The following is an 18,843-nucleotide window of genomic DNA, read 5'->3' as shown; positions in this document are numbered from 1 at the left end:
GCACTTGCTGTTACCAGGGTAACCACAAGAGTCACCAAATTAACCAGGATTGAGGGATTAAAATTCTATGTGTTCATGTTTCAGAATACAAGAGACTTCAAAAGGCAGGAACAAGTTTCTCTATGAGAACAGAGTTTTTACAGGAATTAATGATTTGTCAGTTTAATATTTCACTACTTAATAACTATAAATTAATTGCATTTGTCACAATAATTACAGGGCGATCAGCAGGATTTTGGATGCTCAGTTCTACAGACACATCTTCCATTCATTCAACGCTGCCATGTTTCTTCATCTGGCATGCATGAGTAAGGGAAAACCTGTCATAAGGAGAGGAAACCGTTGGATCATCTCTCTGTCTAACAGACTCTTGATCATCGGCTGCAGAGTGAAGTCGAGACGTATGTAAACATGTTAATGCCTTTCAAGACCTGTTAACCTCTAAACGGCCCATTTAAAGTTTTGATTGACGAAAAAAAAAGATTTCAGCAGTGTTGGTGAAGCTGCGTTTGCAGAGGTTGGCAGTTTGATAGTCTCGCATTGCCAGACCTTCCTCAACAGCGCTGCAGAGGAGGGTCTGGCTAGACCACACAGCATTCTGAAGCCGCACGGGGACCTGGTGGCGCTGCAAAATAGCCTCGGGAATGAACTTGTTTTGGTGTAACGTGTACGTTCAAAGTTGTTTTAGTCAAGCAAAAGAAAACTCAGATTCGACAGATGGTCTAGCTAGCTGTCTGGATTTACTCTGCTGATATCTGAGGAGCAGTTAACCACAGTTAACCACAGTCCTCATAAATTGACCGGAGTTTAAAATTCCAACACATAGAAAGAGTAAGGTAACAGACATCCGGCCAAAAAGAAGGACATACGGCAAAAGTTTTGTCGACAACGGAGCAATCCCGGAGGTGGAAGGTCGTGGATATAGACTAGCAGTTTGATTACTCCAAACACATTGCTCTATAACACCCCTAGTGGCCAGGTATACTCCACAGGGCAGAAACAAACTCACCATGCATTTATTGGGTTTTTCTCCAGAGTGGACCCTCATGTGGATGAGCAGCTTGTAGCGAGCGTTGAAGGGTTTGTGGCGTCGCACACAGCCGGTCCAGAAACAGGAAAACTCTTCCCCTTTACGTTGGTCGATGTGCACCTTCTCGATGTGCCTCACCAGCTCCTCCTGACTGCTGTAAGTGGCACTACAGTCGATCCAGTGGCATGGCTGGTCCTGTTGGTCCACTGTGGGGTTGTGGCCTATGGGTCCATTAAGCCTTGGGAAATGAAGTGAGGTGCTGTCCTGACCTTGGAGGGGCTGGCCCACATAAAACAGCTCCCCTTGCTGGTTGTTAACTTGAAACGGTTCCCTCTTACATGGCGAGAAATCATCTGCAGGCTCTTGTTTTATTGAGCGATACTCCTCCTGTATCTTTCGTTGTAGATTAGGAGTCTTGTTGCCACCAGGTGCATCAGAAAGAGGCAAGGAAGAGGTAAAAAATGAAGCTGATGAAGAGGAGGAAGAGGAAAGAGAGGAGGGTGGCGAGCCAAAAGGGGGCGAAGTGGCACAGCTAGTGAGCACATAGGATAAAGGGAGGGAGGGCTGGGGGTAACAGCTATACCTTTGGGTGTTGTTTTTAGGATCTGTGTGCGCTGTGGTGGCAAAGTCCTCCATAGGCTTTTCTATGTGGGATCCAGCGGTCTTACAGCTGAGCAGGGAGGTGAGGTCCCGGCCCAGCGAGGACAGGGACAGGGAAGACCTTGGAAGACAGCACACACCCTGACCACCTGAATGTATCGAGGTCTTACAGAAGCCACCAGAAGACGGTGGCGCCTGAAGGTCCTCCGCATCCTCAAACACACTTCCAAAACCAGGAAGAGTCAGCTGGACGTCTGGAGGCCCGAGGTCAGGGGGCCACATCCTGGCCCCCCGCTCGCTGACTTCCACCAAGAGATCCTTTCAGTAAAATCGTTGAGGCCGATTCTCTTGGAGCAACTTTAGGAATCCATTGGAGGGAAACCAATCTCCAGCATCTTTCAATTCTCAAATGTAATCAAATTAGGTTCATTTTCAGCTGCTGGCATCTTCTCATTTCAACCCCAGCATGTGTAATCTTCTGTCATTTGTTCCAAGCTGCTGCGTGGTCAGTCATCTCTCATGCTGCGCTGTTGGAGAAAGAAACCAAACCCACATGAGTCATCTTGAAAGACAAACAACACAAATACAAAACACTTTCTGAAACATATCACATAACAGCATTAAGATAGCCTGACATCGTCATACTCAGATTCTAGTCAGAATACGAACTTCCCGACCTCAAATGTTGTGGGCGGGGCTACGTTCGGCTGGCATCCAGGCTAGCATTAAGAACCAGCGGGGGAAGAAATACCCATCTTTACTTAAGTAAATGTACCAATATAAAAATGTAAAAAATACTAAAAGTTCTGGATTCAAAATCCTATTTATGTAAAAAGACAGAGGTATTATCAGCAAGATGTTCTTAAAGTATCAAAAGTAAAAAGAATGTCTCCTGTGGCTGATATGTCATATTAGATTGCTGATAATGTATTAGTTAATTAGCTAATGTGTAAGTTTTAACTTCTTGACATACAGTAAGATACTTTAATCAAGGGGTTGGGTCCCTCCCGAGGGTAACAAGATAAATCTGTATTCATTTTTGGATTTTTCTCTTTTCTGTATATATTTTGAGAGAATTGAACAGTTATTTAAATGAACCTGTCTGAGAAGTTTGTAGGGGAAATGTCTCTTTGGTAAAAGTGCTAAAAACTAGACATCTGAAATGGTACATGATGTCCCAACTAGACACTACTTCTTTGTAAGAGGTCACAAGCAAAAGCGTTCCCAAATATGTTTTTTATATAAGCTTATCATAGCTGACTTAAGTGAAATCACTTTATCAGACTTCACACAGCTCCTTCTGGACAGTGGTGGAATGTTACTAAGTAAATTTATCAAGTATAAGTAAAAATTTGAGGTACTTGCACTCTACCATTTTATGCTACTACTGCACTGCAATTCAGAGGGAAATGTACTTTTTACTCCTCTACATTTTTGCTTTTGATACTTTAAGTACATTTTAGATATAATACTAGCCACAAAAGGCTAATGTACAGTACTTGAGTAAATGCACATAACACATTCCACCACTGTTGTGAACTAATATTAGCTAAACTCACTCAGGATTTGCTCATTGCAATGTTGCAAAGCTATGACTCATCTGCTGTGACAACTTGCCATGCCATTCGAAGGGTTGAAACATAACACCAAAAAATGTGTCACACTCTGAAAGTTAGTCCCTCATTTCCAGCCATCGGCAACTTTGTGTTCAATCATTAACAACAAATGGACCAAGATCACCAGCAGAGAAGGTCCCAGATGAAGTAAAACCAAAACAAACAGCGTGTCCGACCTTCTTGTCAGCAGGTTTCAATCAAACAGCTCTGAGTCTGTCGCTACAGTGAGTGTATATTTGGTTTCCTTTGAGCTGCTGTAACAGTCGGGGCTGATTCATCCCTTCAGGCATTAAGGCCACCCTTGTAGCAAACAGCCAGGCGTTGTGTAGCAGCCGATTGCCTGGAACCTGGTCCAGATGCTTGTTAACAGAGGACGAGTAATGGACCACATCTCTCTGCTAGCTAGTCCTGCAGGACAGGGAGACTGGAAAATAGTGGGTCAAACAGAAGTTCCCCCACCCCTGTCACATATACAGTAGCTCTACTGTGCAATAGTCCTTGAGTGTTTATTAGAAAAGACCTTATTTCCAGTGTTTTCTGCCATCCGCCAGATATTGATGATCTAATTTACAGGATCCCCGCCACGTGTAATTAGTCATCGGAAAGATTCAATGGGATGGATATTATATGAGCCAGAAACCAGACACAGCTAAGATGATGAGTAAGTTCACTTCTGTAGTTATATTAGCTGACAAAGGAGTCACTAAGTGTAGGTTCATGCCGAAGGTTTCCTGGTATAGTCTGGTTTACAGTTTTATGATTCTTCCCGTAAATTGCTGGAGTTCCCCCCCACCAGAGTCATGTAACAGAGCAGTCATGGGAACTGTGGTTGAATCTTAATTAGAGAGGTTGCGATGTGTCCGTGTGTCAACAACTTGAACAGTATTATTGATTCTAGTGTAGCATAAGTGGTTTGGTATGTTTGAAACTTTGCAAAATTGCAACATAGTACCTGTTGATCTGAGAACTAAAACCAATATTAGAGTTTTGGGGCCATACAGTGGGATTTCAGATGCAAACAAAACATTAAATTCACAACAATCAATCATTTGATTAATGATAATGATCTTTAACTGGTGCATTTCAGCAACAAACCAAGACTTGTGTAAACATCCACTCTGCCATAAATCCGTCTGAATCCAAGTGAAATACAGCAGCAAATATAGCATAAAGGGGATTTTATTTTAGCAGTGTCTGTTCACAAACCACTCTGGTCCTGATCCAGAAAGAAGAGTTAGACAGTAAAACTAAGAAAAATGTCCCACAAAGCCTCAACTGAGCCAGCAAACCTTATAAAATAGCAGGCTCATCTCATGTGGTGTCTTTTAAAGACTCACTTGCTGAGGTTAGCTAAACACAGCTGTGGCATTTTAGGACAAGCAAATGTGTACTTGTCTCAACAATAAGCACTTTGGTTCTTGAATTATAAACTTATTTTGTGCTTTTTGGTTCAAGTTAAACACGGGAAAAAGATCCTTATTGAAGAGAGAGATGTGAACACAACAAAATCCAGTTTCCTGATCCTATCTTTCCTAAATTACCCTTGATGGTATTACACAAGGTGTTGGAGTGGATAGGCAGGCACCAAGCGGCAACTTCCGTGCCTAAAAAGTGAAGCCAATACGGTGCCCTAAACCTGCATTCTATCTAATTACCAGCAGGGGGCGACTCCACAGTCTCCAAAAAAGTAGTCTTTCTATATTTAAGTCTTTGGGGAAATTACCCTATTTCTCACTTGATTTATTTCCTTATTAGTTTATGGCCTTAATCGCTAGTTTCAAGTCTTCGTCAATACAGCATAAGAAGGACGTGGCAACACGCCAACCTGTCAATCAGGACAGAGGATTAACAATGCGTATCCATGGCACTGGGTACGTGGCCGTACATTACATAAATTAGAACACTGGTCACCTAGAAGTGTCTTGTACCGCATTCTGCAAACCAAGCTAACTAGCTAGCGCTAGCTGGTTACTTAAGAGAAAGTCTGACGATTTTCAAAACGCCGCTGGATGACACGCCTCAGAAGGGTTGAAAATTGGCGACTTTAGCGTTTAGTTTCAGCGCCATGAAACCATACACAACACTGGCTTAGATGCGTCATCCTCCCCTTTTGTTCAAATATGGTCACTTCCAGCTCCAAAATACCAAGATGGCGACGGCCAAAATGCAAACTCCTGGCTTTAAAACGGCAGTCCACAAACCAATGGGTGACATCACAGATTCCGTGTCCATTACTGTCTATGATTAACACCGAGAGCTGAACTTGCATCAATACTGGCAAATATATCAGAGAACAGTTATCAGATGTACCTCTGGATTTTGCACCTAGAAATTAAACAACAAAAAAAAATGAGTTTTGTGCATTTTTATATCTAGGGAAGGGCATTGCAAATTAGCTTAGGCTATAAATGCTGTTGTATGTTGGCCCAAGTCATATGCCTGTTCCTATACAAATAAACATTAAAGAATCTTTGCAAAGATTTGGTAATCTATTCTGCCAGGTAGGTGATGGTATACACACCACCTTTACTTATAGTATGTAATCAGATATGGCTTTATATACATGCATTCGTGCATGTAAAGATGGTTTTGTCATTTCTTTTGAGCAGGGAGTAACTGTAATTTTATTTATTATGAAACTTCTCATCACTTCTAATAACATAACCACTAAGACATATGGAATTAGCATCATGTGTTCCTAGGTACTGATTTTCAATCCTGATGTTGCTTTTTATTACATTTCTATCTAAATCATATTAGATTTAATGTGTTTGAGAGGGAAAACAAGTGTTGTAAATCTTAGTTCCTGGATTTAAAGAAATACATGGGGACAAATTTTGTGGGTCGAAATACTCACAGGTGCAGTATGTATTAGGTTAGGACAATATGTTTGCAAGAGAACAAACTCTCATAAATGTGGCTGGCTGACCATTAAAGAAAACGTGAATTACGTAACTAGTTTCACAACTGTTGCTTGTGTTTTTAGTAACGACATGAGAGTAAGTTCCCTGTAACAGAAAAAGTTGTCTGGAGGGTGAGAGTTTACGCTTCTCTAAACGATTTGTGCCTCAGGGTCTCCATTATCAAAACAGGTTAATCCTGTGAAACCGATTTTGTGGTCTATAAGTGTGCTAATAAATCTCAATTTACTATCTTCTTTCTGGTCATTAATCTTTATTTATCCAAAGGAAATTGAGTTAGCACAGCCGCCTGCTTTACATTCTTACACATATTCACACATTTGAAACTTATAGAAACACTAAATGTTTCTACTGTCAGTCCTTCCAGAAAAACGCTTTTTTTTTGTGATTGTTGCGGGCAAAATTCCTTGATTATGCGGCACGTTTTCTTAAAAAATGCGATGGAATATGCGGGATATTTATGCAATTTTATGCGATGAAATTGCAGGAACTTGCAAAAATTGTGGGAACTTGCAAAAACTGCGGTTTGATGAAAAAGAGAAGAAAAAGTGATTCCCCCAACACCCTGCTTTTTTTAAACTTAATTTCCTAAAATAGTTTACAGATATTCGAAGTCACTGTGACCTTTAATGTGACTATTATTGGCACTGTTCATCACATCCCCAACCGGCCCGTCAGACACCGCCTACCAAGAGTCTGGGTCTGCCGAGGTTTCTTCCTAAAAGGGAGTTTTTCCTCGCCACTGTCGCGATAGCCACTGCCAATGCTTGCTCTTGATGGAATTACTGTAATTGTTGGGGTTTTGGAAATTATAGAGTGTGGTCTAGACCTACTCTATCTGTAAAGTGTGTCGAGATAACTTTTGTTATGATTTGATACTATAAATAAAATTGAATTGAAATTGAATTGAATATTCAGTCATTGCAATAAGTAAACAAATAAGATACAAAAATATATACAAATAATATAATATTAAAGTAAAACTAAAAGTAATAGTCTAAACAGAGGGAAATAAAAGATACAAAAGAGACAGACTTTTAAAAATCGTTAATAATATAGACAGCAGGAGCACTTAAACAAAGAGATTTCAGATAATATCAGATATTAAGATAGCTTTCTTATTGGATACCAACTTAAAAGACTCAAAGTACATGTCAAATTCAACCTCCAACACCTGCTTTTCGATGATGTTCACGTCGCGTAATTACGTCACTTCATAACGTTCCCATGGCAACAGGGGAAAATGGCTGCTCTTGTGTGAAGTAAACGCAACATTTTTTCAACTTTCTGCTAAGATATATGTGACTTTTTTGCAACAAAAATGCGGGGATTATGAAATCATGCAAGCACCGCATATTTTGCGCGGAAATCGGCAATTTATGCGGCGAAAGTGCGGCATATTTGAAAAAATGACTTTGGCTGATTATGCATTGAATTATGCGATCGCATAATCGCGTTTTTCTGGAGGGACTGTAGGCTACTGTGCAGGTGGAGATTAAAAGCAAAAGTAGTTTTTCAGAGACAGACGAGTATTACTTACTCATTTTCCCCAGACACAATTTTTCAAACATTTCAGGTAAACAAACCTTGCAGATAAAATTCCACTTCTCAAAGCTTTAGGGCAACCGCTGCTTCCCCTGTTACCTCCACACTCTTTATAACACTCTCAATATCCTCAAATACCAAGCAACAGCTTTACTAACATCAAGTCATTAATATATGCAGATAAGCACTAACATTTTCTCACTACCCACCTGAAGTCTCCAAACTGCATTTGAAAAACAATCATCATAAGTCTGTCTACAAAATGCAGACATAAACTTTCATTCTGATTTAAGCCCAACTGACATACTGGTATGGCAAATAAAATCAGCCAATTTTAGCTTATTACAGATATGTTGGTATTGGCAAACCATTAAGTAACAAGGAGTTACCCTAATGTAGTTTGTATAGCTAAGAGCACTCAAGTTTATTCTTTTAAATTGTTAAACCTGGTTATGGGGACCAAGACATCTAAGAGATACCTATTCAAATTGTATATCTTAAAAAAAATACCGTCCAATATATTTTCTAGTTCTTTTACACTCAGTACTGGCCTCAATGAGTGTGTGATGAGGTTGTACTTACTGTTGATTTGGACAAACCAATGCATTGTAATGGAATGTAATGTCAAAATACAATAATCTACACACAAACACACTATACTATATATCTGTAGCTGTGTCCCAGAGAGTTTTCATCACCTAATTCAGTTACACATTAAGTGTGAAACCACACAAACCTTCAGGCTTCTTGACCCTCGTAAACAGCAATGCTTTTTTTCTTTCATCCACCACTACAGCTGAGGCTTTTTACACAGACAATCTTTTTTTATAGCAACTGTTTGGAAATTCCTGCACATTTAGCTTACCTTATCCTTATCTCCATACAGAAGACACAACTCTGAATACATTAGTGTATATGGCATGACTCAAAAAGAAAGTTGGTCAAAGAAGTAATGCAAAGAAAAGATAAACGTCATCTTTTCAAATCAAACACATGAGTTGGGAGCACAGTCCTGCCCGCTCTGGGATGAACAGCTTGATTTTATGTTCAAACAATAGGGGGTCAATTTAGGTCAAACTATTATAGGATATGGAGAGGAGTTTGTTCTTCCAAAACATGCTGTACTTTCTATGTAATATGCATAACAGCTGAGCAAAATGTTCTGTTTTTGTTGCGTCTTTGACCACTATAAAGATTTCACAGCAACACAAGCTGTCAAACCGCTTCAGCTGAGAAGAGGATCATGAGGTAGAGCCTCCTGAAACATTTATTTATACTGGAGGCCCAACCTGAAGCTGCTGACCTGACCCCTCAAAGCTGCAGAGCTGCACAATGAAACAGACTGTTCATTAGAGGTGAACGATACCCCCCCCCCCCAAAAAAAAAAAACTGGACTGAGTACAAAGTCATTCATGTGAATAATGCTGAGAACAAACTCAATATATATATATATATATATGAAGACTGAATGACCTGTGAAGCTGAGTTTCACATAAAAGCTTGAACGAGAACTTAACGTTGACCTCGAGTGCAAACAGGAAGTCAAACACCTGTGGACAGTAAGGTCACTCCAACGTCCAGGTGTTCCAGGAGTCTGAAGACATCAATGTCACTCATGAGGGGCCTGCAAGTTGTTACCTCGTTTCTGGACATGACGACTTGGTGTGCCAGTCTGATTCCTGCAGCCAAGTCTACAGAAAAAGGTGCCGATGACAAGTTTTCCAGAAATTCCAAGACATATCAAGCAAAAATCTCTGCACCATCCAAGTGAGTTTTCAGAAGCTGCCGCAATACTATTTCAATGTTGATGCCAATGCCACTAAGTCATGTCTAAATTTTGAGGCTTTTTGCAAAGTCCAGGTGACAAAACCACTGATGACTGTGGAAAAACAGCTTGAAAATGAAGTGAGGAATGTAAAACCCAAATAGAGCAGGGGATTACTCTTCCATCCCTGGTTATATTGATACTCCAGCTGGAAGAGACAGACATGATGCAGGAGGGGAAGGCAAAAGGTATTTGCTTCTGAGTAATTCCCTCTGAACAATAAGCCACAAATCAAGATCCAATCGAGGGACATCGAGGGAGGGGGGTAAAATACTTATTTTCTTAACAATCAAGTATCAAAAACAAAGGAGGACACGCTGTTGGATGCTATCCTCCTCTCCTACTTTTTCTTCAATGCCTAACAAATCTATCTCTTTCTCTCCCTGACCCTGTCTTTCTGCTTGAGCAGCACTGATTGAAGCCTGAAAATATTGTAAACAAATTAATAACATAACTAATTACACTGGTCAGACTGTTCAGCTCTGTTTCAGACTGATTTCAGGCTGGTCCTTATCCTCAACACGTGCTTTTTTCAGTCACGGAAAATACTTTTCAATACTCATCTGGATTGAAGCAGCAAACATTCAGTGTAAGAGTAAAGAAATGACATACCATTATTTATAATAAGTTTATTTGATTCACAGCTGCTATATAGTGTTTTGACCTTGACAACCCAACTGCATTTTACCTAGACTAGTTAACTTTCTAAAGCAGGCGGAAACGCTTGTTTGCTAAGAGTCGGGTCTGGACTCCAATATTAACACACAGACAACATTGTATTCAGAATATAAAATATTTTTATAGCAGTTTTTAATATGTGATTGTGTAAAGGTGTTCACGAGTGTTCACCTTTTGTGAACTTGTGAATTTCGCCAGCCGTCTTCTCTCGTTTTCATGGAGACAGACGCCGTGTGCACGGAGGGGAGGGGCTGTGTGTGTGTGTGTGTGTGTAGCCTATGTGAGAGAGTGAGTGACGGAGGGAGAGCAGGGAAAGGAAATGCAGCTGAGCGAATATGCTTTGTGTTTTAAATAGCGTTTAAAAAAAAAACGTGGTGGCCGGTGTTGATTGTGTGGGCGCATCGCCACAAATTAGTCTATGTGTGGGATACTTTGTGGTATCGTCCACCTCAATATATCAACAATGTCCTGAAGCATGCACACATCCTATAAGTGTTTTAACCCTGCTTGACCTCAAGTCATGTACGTGATCAGTATGGCTCCACTGTGCTGAAGACTTTGTAAAACTCAGTGTTTTTTGATAAATGTGATCATTTGTATCATTGATGTGTGAACACTCCCAATTCTATAATACTGCAGGCTACTTTGTTTTTTTCGATTGTTGCCAGAAAAAATTCTTTGGCACTTGCCAGATTTTGAGAGGCAGTTTGGGTCAAAGTAAAACCAGCAGGTGAATAACACAGTCTCATGTTGCACAAAATAAGAATGTGTTATTGGATCAGAAATCATGCATGTCATCTTTGCAAGAGGCTTGAATTACTGGTAACTTTAGACACAGTGATCCTCCTGGGGCTCTTCTTCTATGGTAAGAGTGTTAATACTCTAAATAACGCTTTCAGAAATGTGAAATCTAGTGTATCCCACATTACAGCAGAGTTTTTCTTATTGTTTATTTTTACAGGATGTTCTTTCTTAAATTTTTCACACTAGTGCACTGACCGTTCAAAACATGCCTGTTCGGAATGGGCCAGTTGCTTGGCCTGTTCTATTGCTGCTTGCAGCTTTCTCGAGAATCGCTCATCTCATCAACTTCACACTCACATTGCGCTTCCTTGAGTCCTGAGCAATACAACTGTCATGACATAGCTGCGTCACGTACCTAAGTCACAGCAACTCACGGTCAGAAACATCGGTGGAATATACTCTGGTTTACGGGAAACACCCGAAACACCAAGAACAGACTACCATTAGGCAAAATAGTCAACTGCCTGTTGTCCCGTGGTAAAAGCGCCCCAAACAGCTTCAGATTCTGGTTTAGTTTAGTTTCTGGTAGACCTATTATAAACAAATGTGCCACAGGCCATTGTCATAATAACCAGAATCAGCCTCTGCAGCAGCCACTAATGTACATAATACATGCAGGAATACTAAATCTGTGCTAGTTGTCAGGCTAGTTGTTGCTCTCTGTTTCAAGTATTTATGCATAGCTAAGCTAACCATCTAACTCTTGGCAAGACAGCGAATAAACATATTTTCCAAAATATCAAACTTTTCTTTAAAATAATTCTTAAGTACTCGTAACAAATAAATATAACCATGAGTCCGAAAGTGCAGGAAATTACTTATGAGTGCCAGTCTATGTGAATGTTTGTTATTTTCTTAGGTTGGTGTTAACACAGGCTCTCTCATAGTTCTGTCTCAGTCTCAGCAATAGTGCTGTCTTCAAACAAAATCACATTTCCTACACAAACAAGTGAGTTTTTTTTTCATTATTTCTAAACTGAAGCCAAAAGGTTGGAGTGGATCTCTCCCTCTTTCTTCATCAGTGCTCACCTATCCCTCCGTGCTCTCCTCCTGGCAGACGTAAAGATTTACTAGCAGGTGTGCATCTGTGAGAAACTTTGACTGAGCGCAGATGGCAGGAAATTCCAGTGAAATGACAGTCGCTCAGTCCAAACCACAAGACAGTGTGAGCAGAGTCCGTGAACCAGATACAGCAGGGCCAACAGCAGCAGCGCCTATGGACTCGAAGTTGGACCCAACAGCCTGCCAACGTCTTGAAATAGGAGCAGCTTGACAACACGTCTGTTAAAACTCTTCTGCAATGGGTTGAGTCTGGTGTGGTGGGTACTACTAACTGACTCCTACGTGTCTTTTAAAACAAATTTTGGGTGGTATCTGGTCTGTGGAATCTTATGAAAATAGATTATGTTTTGCATCTAGTAGATTTTTATCAAGCTACGCTCAGATCAGGCAGGACTATATTAAGCAATACTTTCCAGCTCTTCATGCAGCACTCCATATGATGTCATGGGAGAATTCATTTTACACAACTAGCAGACAGGAGTGTAGTAGTGAGGGGAATAGTGGAACTAAGTTATTGTTGGCTGAATGAATAGTTTGACGGACTATTTCATGTACCCAAAATAATATTAGAGCTCAGAAGCCTCCCCCCTCTAAAAGGTGCACATGGTTTAGTCCACTAGTTCTCAGGTGAACGGTGAACTTTGAAGCAATTGTGTCATTAAAAAACTAAGTAAAATACAGCTACCATAAAAGAAAAATCAGCAACAAAAACAACAACAACAAACATCATCAAAGAGAAAACAATCAGAGGAAAAGCAGCCCTTGACAAAATTGCCAGTAGTGTTTCATAGTGGTTTAATATTGGTATGTAACGTGGCTAACTACCCAAAATACTTTCATAGTTAGCTTGCTGATGAATGAAGGAGCATTGCCTTCAGTTTGAGAAACAGCCACACAGAGAGTAATCTCGCACTGCCAGACCTTACTCCACAGCGCTGTGGAGTAAGGTCTGGCTATACACCACAGATACATTCTGGGATAGGGGGAAAAAAAACAATCTGGGTTGATGGCATTTCTTTAAACCAATTGCAATTGTCTTAAGCTCCGGACACTGCGACAATGCCTCTGCAAAATGGTCTCGGGAAGGCACTTGCTATTTTCAGCATGTAGCTTGCTAGGTTGAAGTTTTTTTTTTTCCCAAAGCGAACAGAGTTTGAGAACAGCTGCTCACGTTATTGAGGATGTCAGACAAGGTACGCTCATAAAGTGGCTACTAAAAGTAATTTCAAGCAGTCATTTTCAATTTTTTTATACTGAAAGGAGATTTCTGAAGCTATTCGACCATCCGACAACCTGTTCTGAAGAAGCATACTGGCAGCTTCAGTGTAGAGGTCAGAGTGCAATGGTATTTCACCTTTGTCATACAAACATAAGTACAGTATGTTGAAAAGAATACTTTCTTAAATTGCGTTACAAACACTACTGAATAACCTAATAACCAGTACTGATGCATGCGTTTCCTTGCTTCCTGATTTAGTTATTTTTACAGGTGAGACAATGGATGTATTGAAAAGGCCCTGATTTTTGTGCCATACCACTGTTAGCACACAACAGTAGATTCTAAAAAAAAGACCTTGAAAGTTTTGGAGTGATATTGCAAATACATTTGGAATCGGAGGGAGGGAATGAAGCCAAGAGAGTACGTTAAATGATAAAAAGCTTATTAAATCACTCAAATATGAATGAACACTGTAAAAATACACTTGTTCCAGGTTAGGGTTGTAACTTTACAACATGTATTCCTGCTAAAACAACAGTTTTCGGTCCGAGCAACACTGAAAACATTTTACATTTTAGTTCCTATTAAACATTTCTCCCTGTGTTTCCAACAGGACATCTGAATCCTTTGAAACCCTCCTCTTATTTTTTGTACTAAAACTTTGAAATGTAAATTCCTTTTTCCTCTGGGAGCAGATGAAACGAGGAAAGCTATGTGTAGGCTACATCTGCTTTGCCGATTCTGCAAGGCGTCATTAATCTTGACAGATCTCTTTAATTTAACTGCTCTATTATTTATGCTTGTATGTTAGTTTTAGGTTGTTCCCAGTAATAATATTTAAACTTTATTGCAACAACTCCCTCTACATGGCCCTCTCTTTAGTGTACGCGTCTCAACACTAACTCATGCAAAAACAGTAGCCTACATTATGTTGCTACTGGCTGTGACTACATGCTCTGTAAGACATATACTTTTAAGTTTACCATAATAATATTCTCATTTTGTTTCATCCTCTTGTTTGTTGAGTTTATTTACCAATATGTATGCTGTAATATAGTTTGCTGCTGCTGCACTGATTTAATCAAACTGCAACTCTGACCTCCCACTTAAGACCTCATGGGAAAAAAAACGACTTAACTTTAATGTATTATCCTTTTTAAAAGCTGTGTGTCTTTATCTCTTTTCTTTTCTCAACTTTTCTGGAACAAAAAACAGGTCTTCATAAAGTAGAATGAAGAGGTTATCAAACTGTCTAAGAACGCACAGGTGCATCTCCTTCTTAAAGCTGTGTTAATCAATGTTTGTTATATTAAAATGTAAAACAAATGTTTACCAACTCTTAGTTTGTTTTCATCTGGTTATGCTTTATCACTAACTCTCCTGTCATTTCAGATCTTGCCTCTTCCTCAGGCCTGGCTATCAGCTCATTATGCACACCTGGTTTCCCCTCCTCACCTGCAGCCCATTCCCTAATTAGTCCTTCACCATTATACCAGTCCACTCTCACTTAGTCCTTCACCATATATACCAGTCCATTCTCACTTATTCCAGTTCCTCCAGAAAAACGTGATTATGCGATCGCATAATTCAATGCATAATCAACCAAAGTCCGCATATTCATGCGGGGGCCGCATTTTTTCAAATATGCCGCACTTTCCCGCATTTTTTGCAAGTTCCTGCAATTTCATCGCATAAAATTGCATAAATATCCCGCATATTGCATCGCATTTTTTAAGAAAACGTGCCGCATAATCAAGGATTTTTGCCCGCAACAATCACAAAAAAACTCCGCGTTTTTCTGGAAGGACTGTTATTCCCTCACCATATATACCAGTCCACTCTCACTTAGTCCTTCACCATATATACCAGTCCATTCTCACTTATTCCTTCACCATATATACCAGTCCATTCTCACTTATTCCTTCACCATATATACCAGTCCACTCTCACTTAGTCTTTCACCATATATACCAGTCCATTCTCACTTATTCCTTCACCATATACCAGTCCACTCTCACTTAGTCCCTCACCATATACCAGTCCACTCTCACTTAGTCCTTCACCATATATACCAGTCCACTCTCACCTTATTCCCTCACCATATATACCAGTCCACTCTCACTTAGTCCTTCACCATATATACCAGTCCACTCTCACCTTATTCCCTCACCATATATACCAGTCCACTCTCACTTAGTCCTTCACCATATATACCAGTCCACTCTGACCTAGTCCCTCACCATATATACCAGTCCACTCTCACTTAGTCCCTCACCATATATACCAGTCCACTCTCACTTAGTCCCTGTCAAATTGCCTTTTGTTTTACTGCCAAGGTCTCCAGTGTTACTTAGTTTATTTTCCTGATTTGCCTGTTCTGACTCTGTTTTTTGGACCTGGGTTCTGTCTGCCCCTCCTCGGATTTGTTAAAAAACAAAACTTTCTTTACAAACTCTGTCTCATTGTTGTGCTTTTGGGTTCAAGTCAGCCAGTACCAGTGAACATTGAAGGGGTCGCTTGTAGTTGCAAACCCACAGAGAATGACCACCAACTCTACAGTTTAAAAAGAGTTTGTCTATTTTGTATAATTATTTCGGTTGTGCGGCCCACATCTTTACTATATTGGTTCACTCTCACTGCTCTCATCAACACAGTTTTCAGCAGCAGGCAGCTGTTTTCAGAAAAAAAAGCTCTGATAAACCCACTGTACACCTGCCCAACACCAAACAGCAGATAGATGAAGACCAGCTGGTGAATAAAGTGGGGCATTTAGCAAATAAAGAGACAAATATTTAAAAACAGAGCAAACAGGAGAGAGAATATTGGACTTACATTAATCAGGACACCAACACATGGGGCAACAAATACTTTGCACAGATCCTAAACCAGAAAATTACACAATTTGACATAATGTGCTATTTTTCACATTCCACACGTAGTTTAACACACATGATAATCCTACAGGGCATATAACGTTCCTCAGTTTGCTGTTAACATTAAACTGCTCAATTCCCCATTTGTTTACGTTGTCAGTTGTCAGTTGTCAGTCAAGATTAGCTACCTTGTTTTCCTGCTGCTTTCAAGTTTGATAATCCTCTCCGAAAGATGCCTGAGATCCTGAAAGCCTGTTATTGACCAGGTACCATCCCCTTCGAAGCAAAAAAGTGTCTTCTTAAGCTAACTAACATTAGCTATTTTTTCTCCCGGAGAACTGCAACATTTATGTGATGTTGTAGTTACTGGTTAATTTGCAGTTAAAGCTACATTGTGTAAGAATTTCTCCCATCTAGCAGTGAAATTGTATATGACAACCAACTGAATATTACTTTCTAGCCCCTCCCATTCCGATTGTGTTTTAACTGCTACGGTGGCCGAACCCGAAATTAGCTCTTAGTATCTCCATCACTTACACGCAGTTGTTCTAGCCACTCCAATATTAACTTTGGTCTTTTTGCTTTGCCTGTCGTGTTGTCGTTTTAATTCTCTTTTCCGCTTCCCTGGCGAGTAATCTCCCCCTGGCATTCGTCACGGTGCAGGGTGCCACTGAGTGTAAAAGGGCGAAAGTCGGAGGTATGTCCCTCTTTGGCTAATGTATTTTAAAGATGGAGGCGCAACATGGCTGCCATCATTCGAGCGACTCGCTAGTATGTATTCTGAATGATTCTAACTGGCAGATTCTACACTTACGAGAATACTTTGATTATTTGGTGGAAGTAATTACACATGAATGAGCACATATTTGTGAAAGAACAAAGGGGTTTTTGCTAAGAATCAACTCAAAAAATTACACAATGTAGGTTTAAAGAACATTATTGGTTTAAATGCAAGACTTTAACTTGTAATGTAATATTTTTACATTGTGGAATTGCAACTTTAATTAAAGGTCCTGAATACTTCTTCCACCACTGTCCAACAAATCATTCAACCAGGAAAACGAAAGGGTTTGCCTGCGACTAAATATGGAATGAAATCAAAGAGGCTACTTCATGTATTGTGAGAATAACCCCGAACAAGAGTCTGGAGTTTATAATCATCATGTAAAGATAAACTACCCTCTGTGCATTAAATGCAACTTTTATAATCCCACTAATTTACTGGACTGTGCTAAGAAGAAAAGTTCTGGGACATGAAATAATTTACCAAGTAAATTTAATTTAAAAAGACATTAGCCTGCAGTTAACACACACCAGAAACAATGTTGAAACAGTTAACTCTGTTACTTACAGCGGGTCCTATTACCTAGCTCTGTCACCCTTGGGTGTTGCAAAAGAGCACGCACCTCTCAGCCAGGAATAATATTTCTGAACCAAACCAAAATGAGCTTTGCTTGTAGGACAATCACTGTTAATGTTCGTGAAAGGTATGTAGGGGCTGGGCAGCTGAGAAAAACAAGTGGCGAACCATTTCATCAGTATGAACAAAGGCACCGCTGTCATAAAACAGCAGTTCAAACTACCATGAGATCGGATGTGACAAATTCAGACTCCAGGCAGTTTTTTTTTCATGGTAACAAATATTTATGTAAGAGAAAGTAAATGTGTTTCTTGCCTAACATTAATAAGTCCCATATGATTGGAGTCTCTTGACTTTGAGCCCTTAATTAAATACATTAGGTCATCTTTGTAAACATCAGTATTAAAGGGGTATTAGTAAGTAAGCTGTGACTTTAAATGAACTCTACTGGTCACCAGAGGGAATTGCAGTAATAAAGTGCATTCATCCAAATGTTGCTCACATTTCAATAAAATTTACTAAAAGTCAACAAAAGAAAATTTGTCTTAACAGGTGTTTTCATCAGCTGGTTTTATGCAAGTAGTAAGAACAGGGTGTAACAAGATTACATAAACAAAAGTGCTCCAGTAATCCAACTTTTCTCTACTTTCATGAACTTAATTAGTTTCTTCTACATTCTGAATTTGCAACAAAATGTACTTAAACTGTGAAAAGTAAAAATACTCATTTTGGCCCCTTTTAAAGGTCCCATGGTATGAAAATTTCACTTTATGAGGTTTTTCAACATTAATATGAGTTCCCCCAGCCTGCCTATGGTCCCCCAGTGGCTAGAAATGGTGATAGGTGTAAACCGATCCCTGGGTATCCTGCTCTGCCTTTGAGAAAATGAAAGCTCAGATGGGCCAATCTGGAATCTTCTCCTTATGAGGTCATAAGCTATATACCTCCCCTTTCTCTGCTTTGCCCGACCAGAGAATTTGGCCCACCCATGAGAGAGAGAGACATCATGGCTTTCAAACGAGCAAAGTGGCAGTTGGTCAAGGCCACACCCCCACACTCCACCTTGCCCCCTCTCTCTCCTCCTCAATAGCTACAGACACAGAAATGGCACATCCTAAGGAAAGCTCATTGTGGGACTGGCTCTAGTGGCTGTAATTCTGCACCAAGGCTGAATTTTGGGAAAGAGACTTCAGATACAGTATTAGGGGACAACTAAGGCCTATATAAAAGCATCCAAAGAGCACCATGTCATGGGACCTTTAAAGTGTGTTATTATTATAGCATATTGTATTATTCTGTTTTTATCACTA

At 40.0% G+C, this 18,843-nt stretch overlaps 1 protein-coding gene across 4 annotated transcripts in view; it reads right to left on the bottom strand.

Annotated features, from left to right (window-relative positions):
* LOC120568632 (zinc finger protein GLIS1) overlaps window positions 1-18,843 on the bottom strand; it is a 44,764-nt gene that overhangs the window by 20,978 nt on the left and 4,943 nt on the right. For 2 of the 4 annotated variants that reach the window (XM_039816261.1, XM_039816264.1), the window contains exon 2: window positions 1,010-2,157. In XM_039816261.1, coding sequence (XP_039672195.1) covers window positions 1,010-1,912 — 903 coding nt within the window. In that variant the 5' untranslated portion in view covers window positions 1,913-2,157. Of the gene's footprint in view, window positions 1-1,009; window positions 2,158-12,048; window positions 12,068-18,843 lie in introns of those variants that run through there. The other 2 variants (XM_039816263.1, XM_039816262.1) reach the window with 2 other exon arrangements.

Source organism: Perca fluviatilis, chromosome 11 (genome assembly GCF_010015445.1).
Source record: "Perca fluviatilis chromosome 11, GENO_Pfluv_1.0, whole genome shotgun sequence".
Taxonomy (NCBI): Eukaryota; Metazoa; Chordata; class Actinopteri; order Perciformes; family Percidae; genus Perca; species Perca fluviatilis.
The sequence above is the reverse complement of the archived record's forward strand: the minus strand, read 5'-3'. Positions and strand labels throughout refer to the sequence as shown.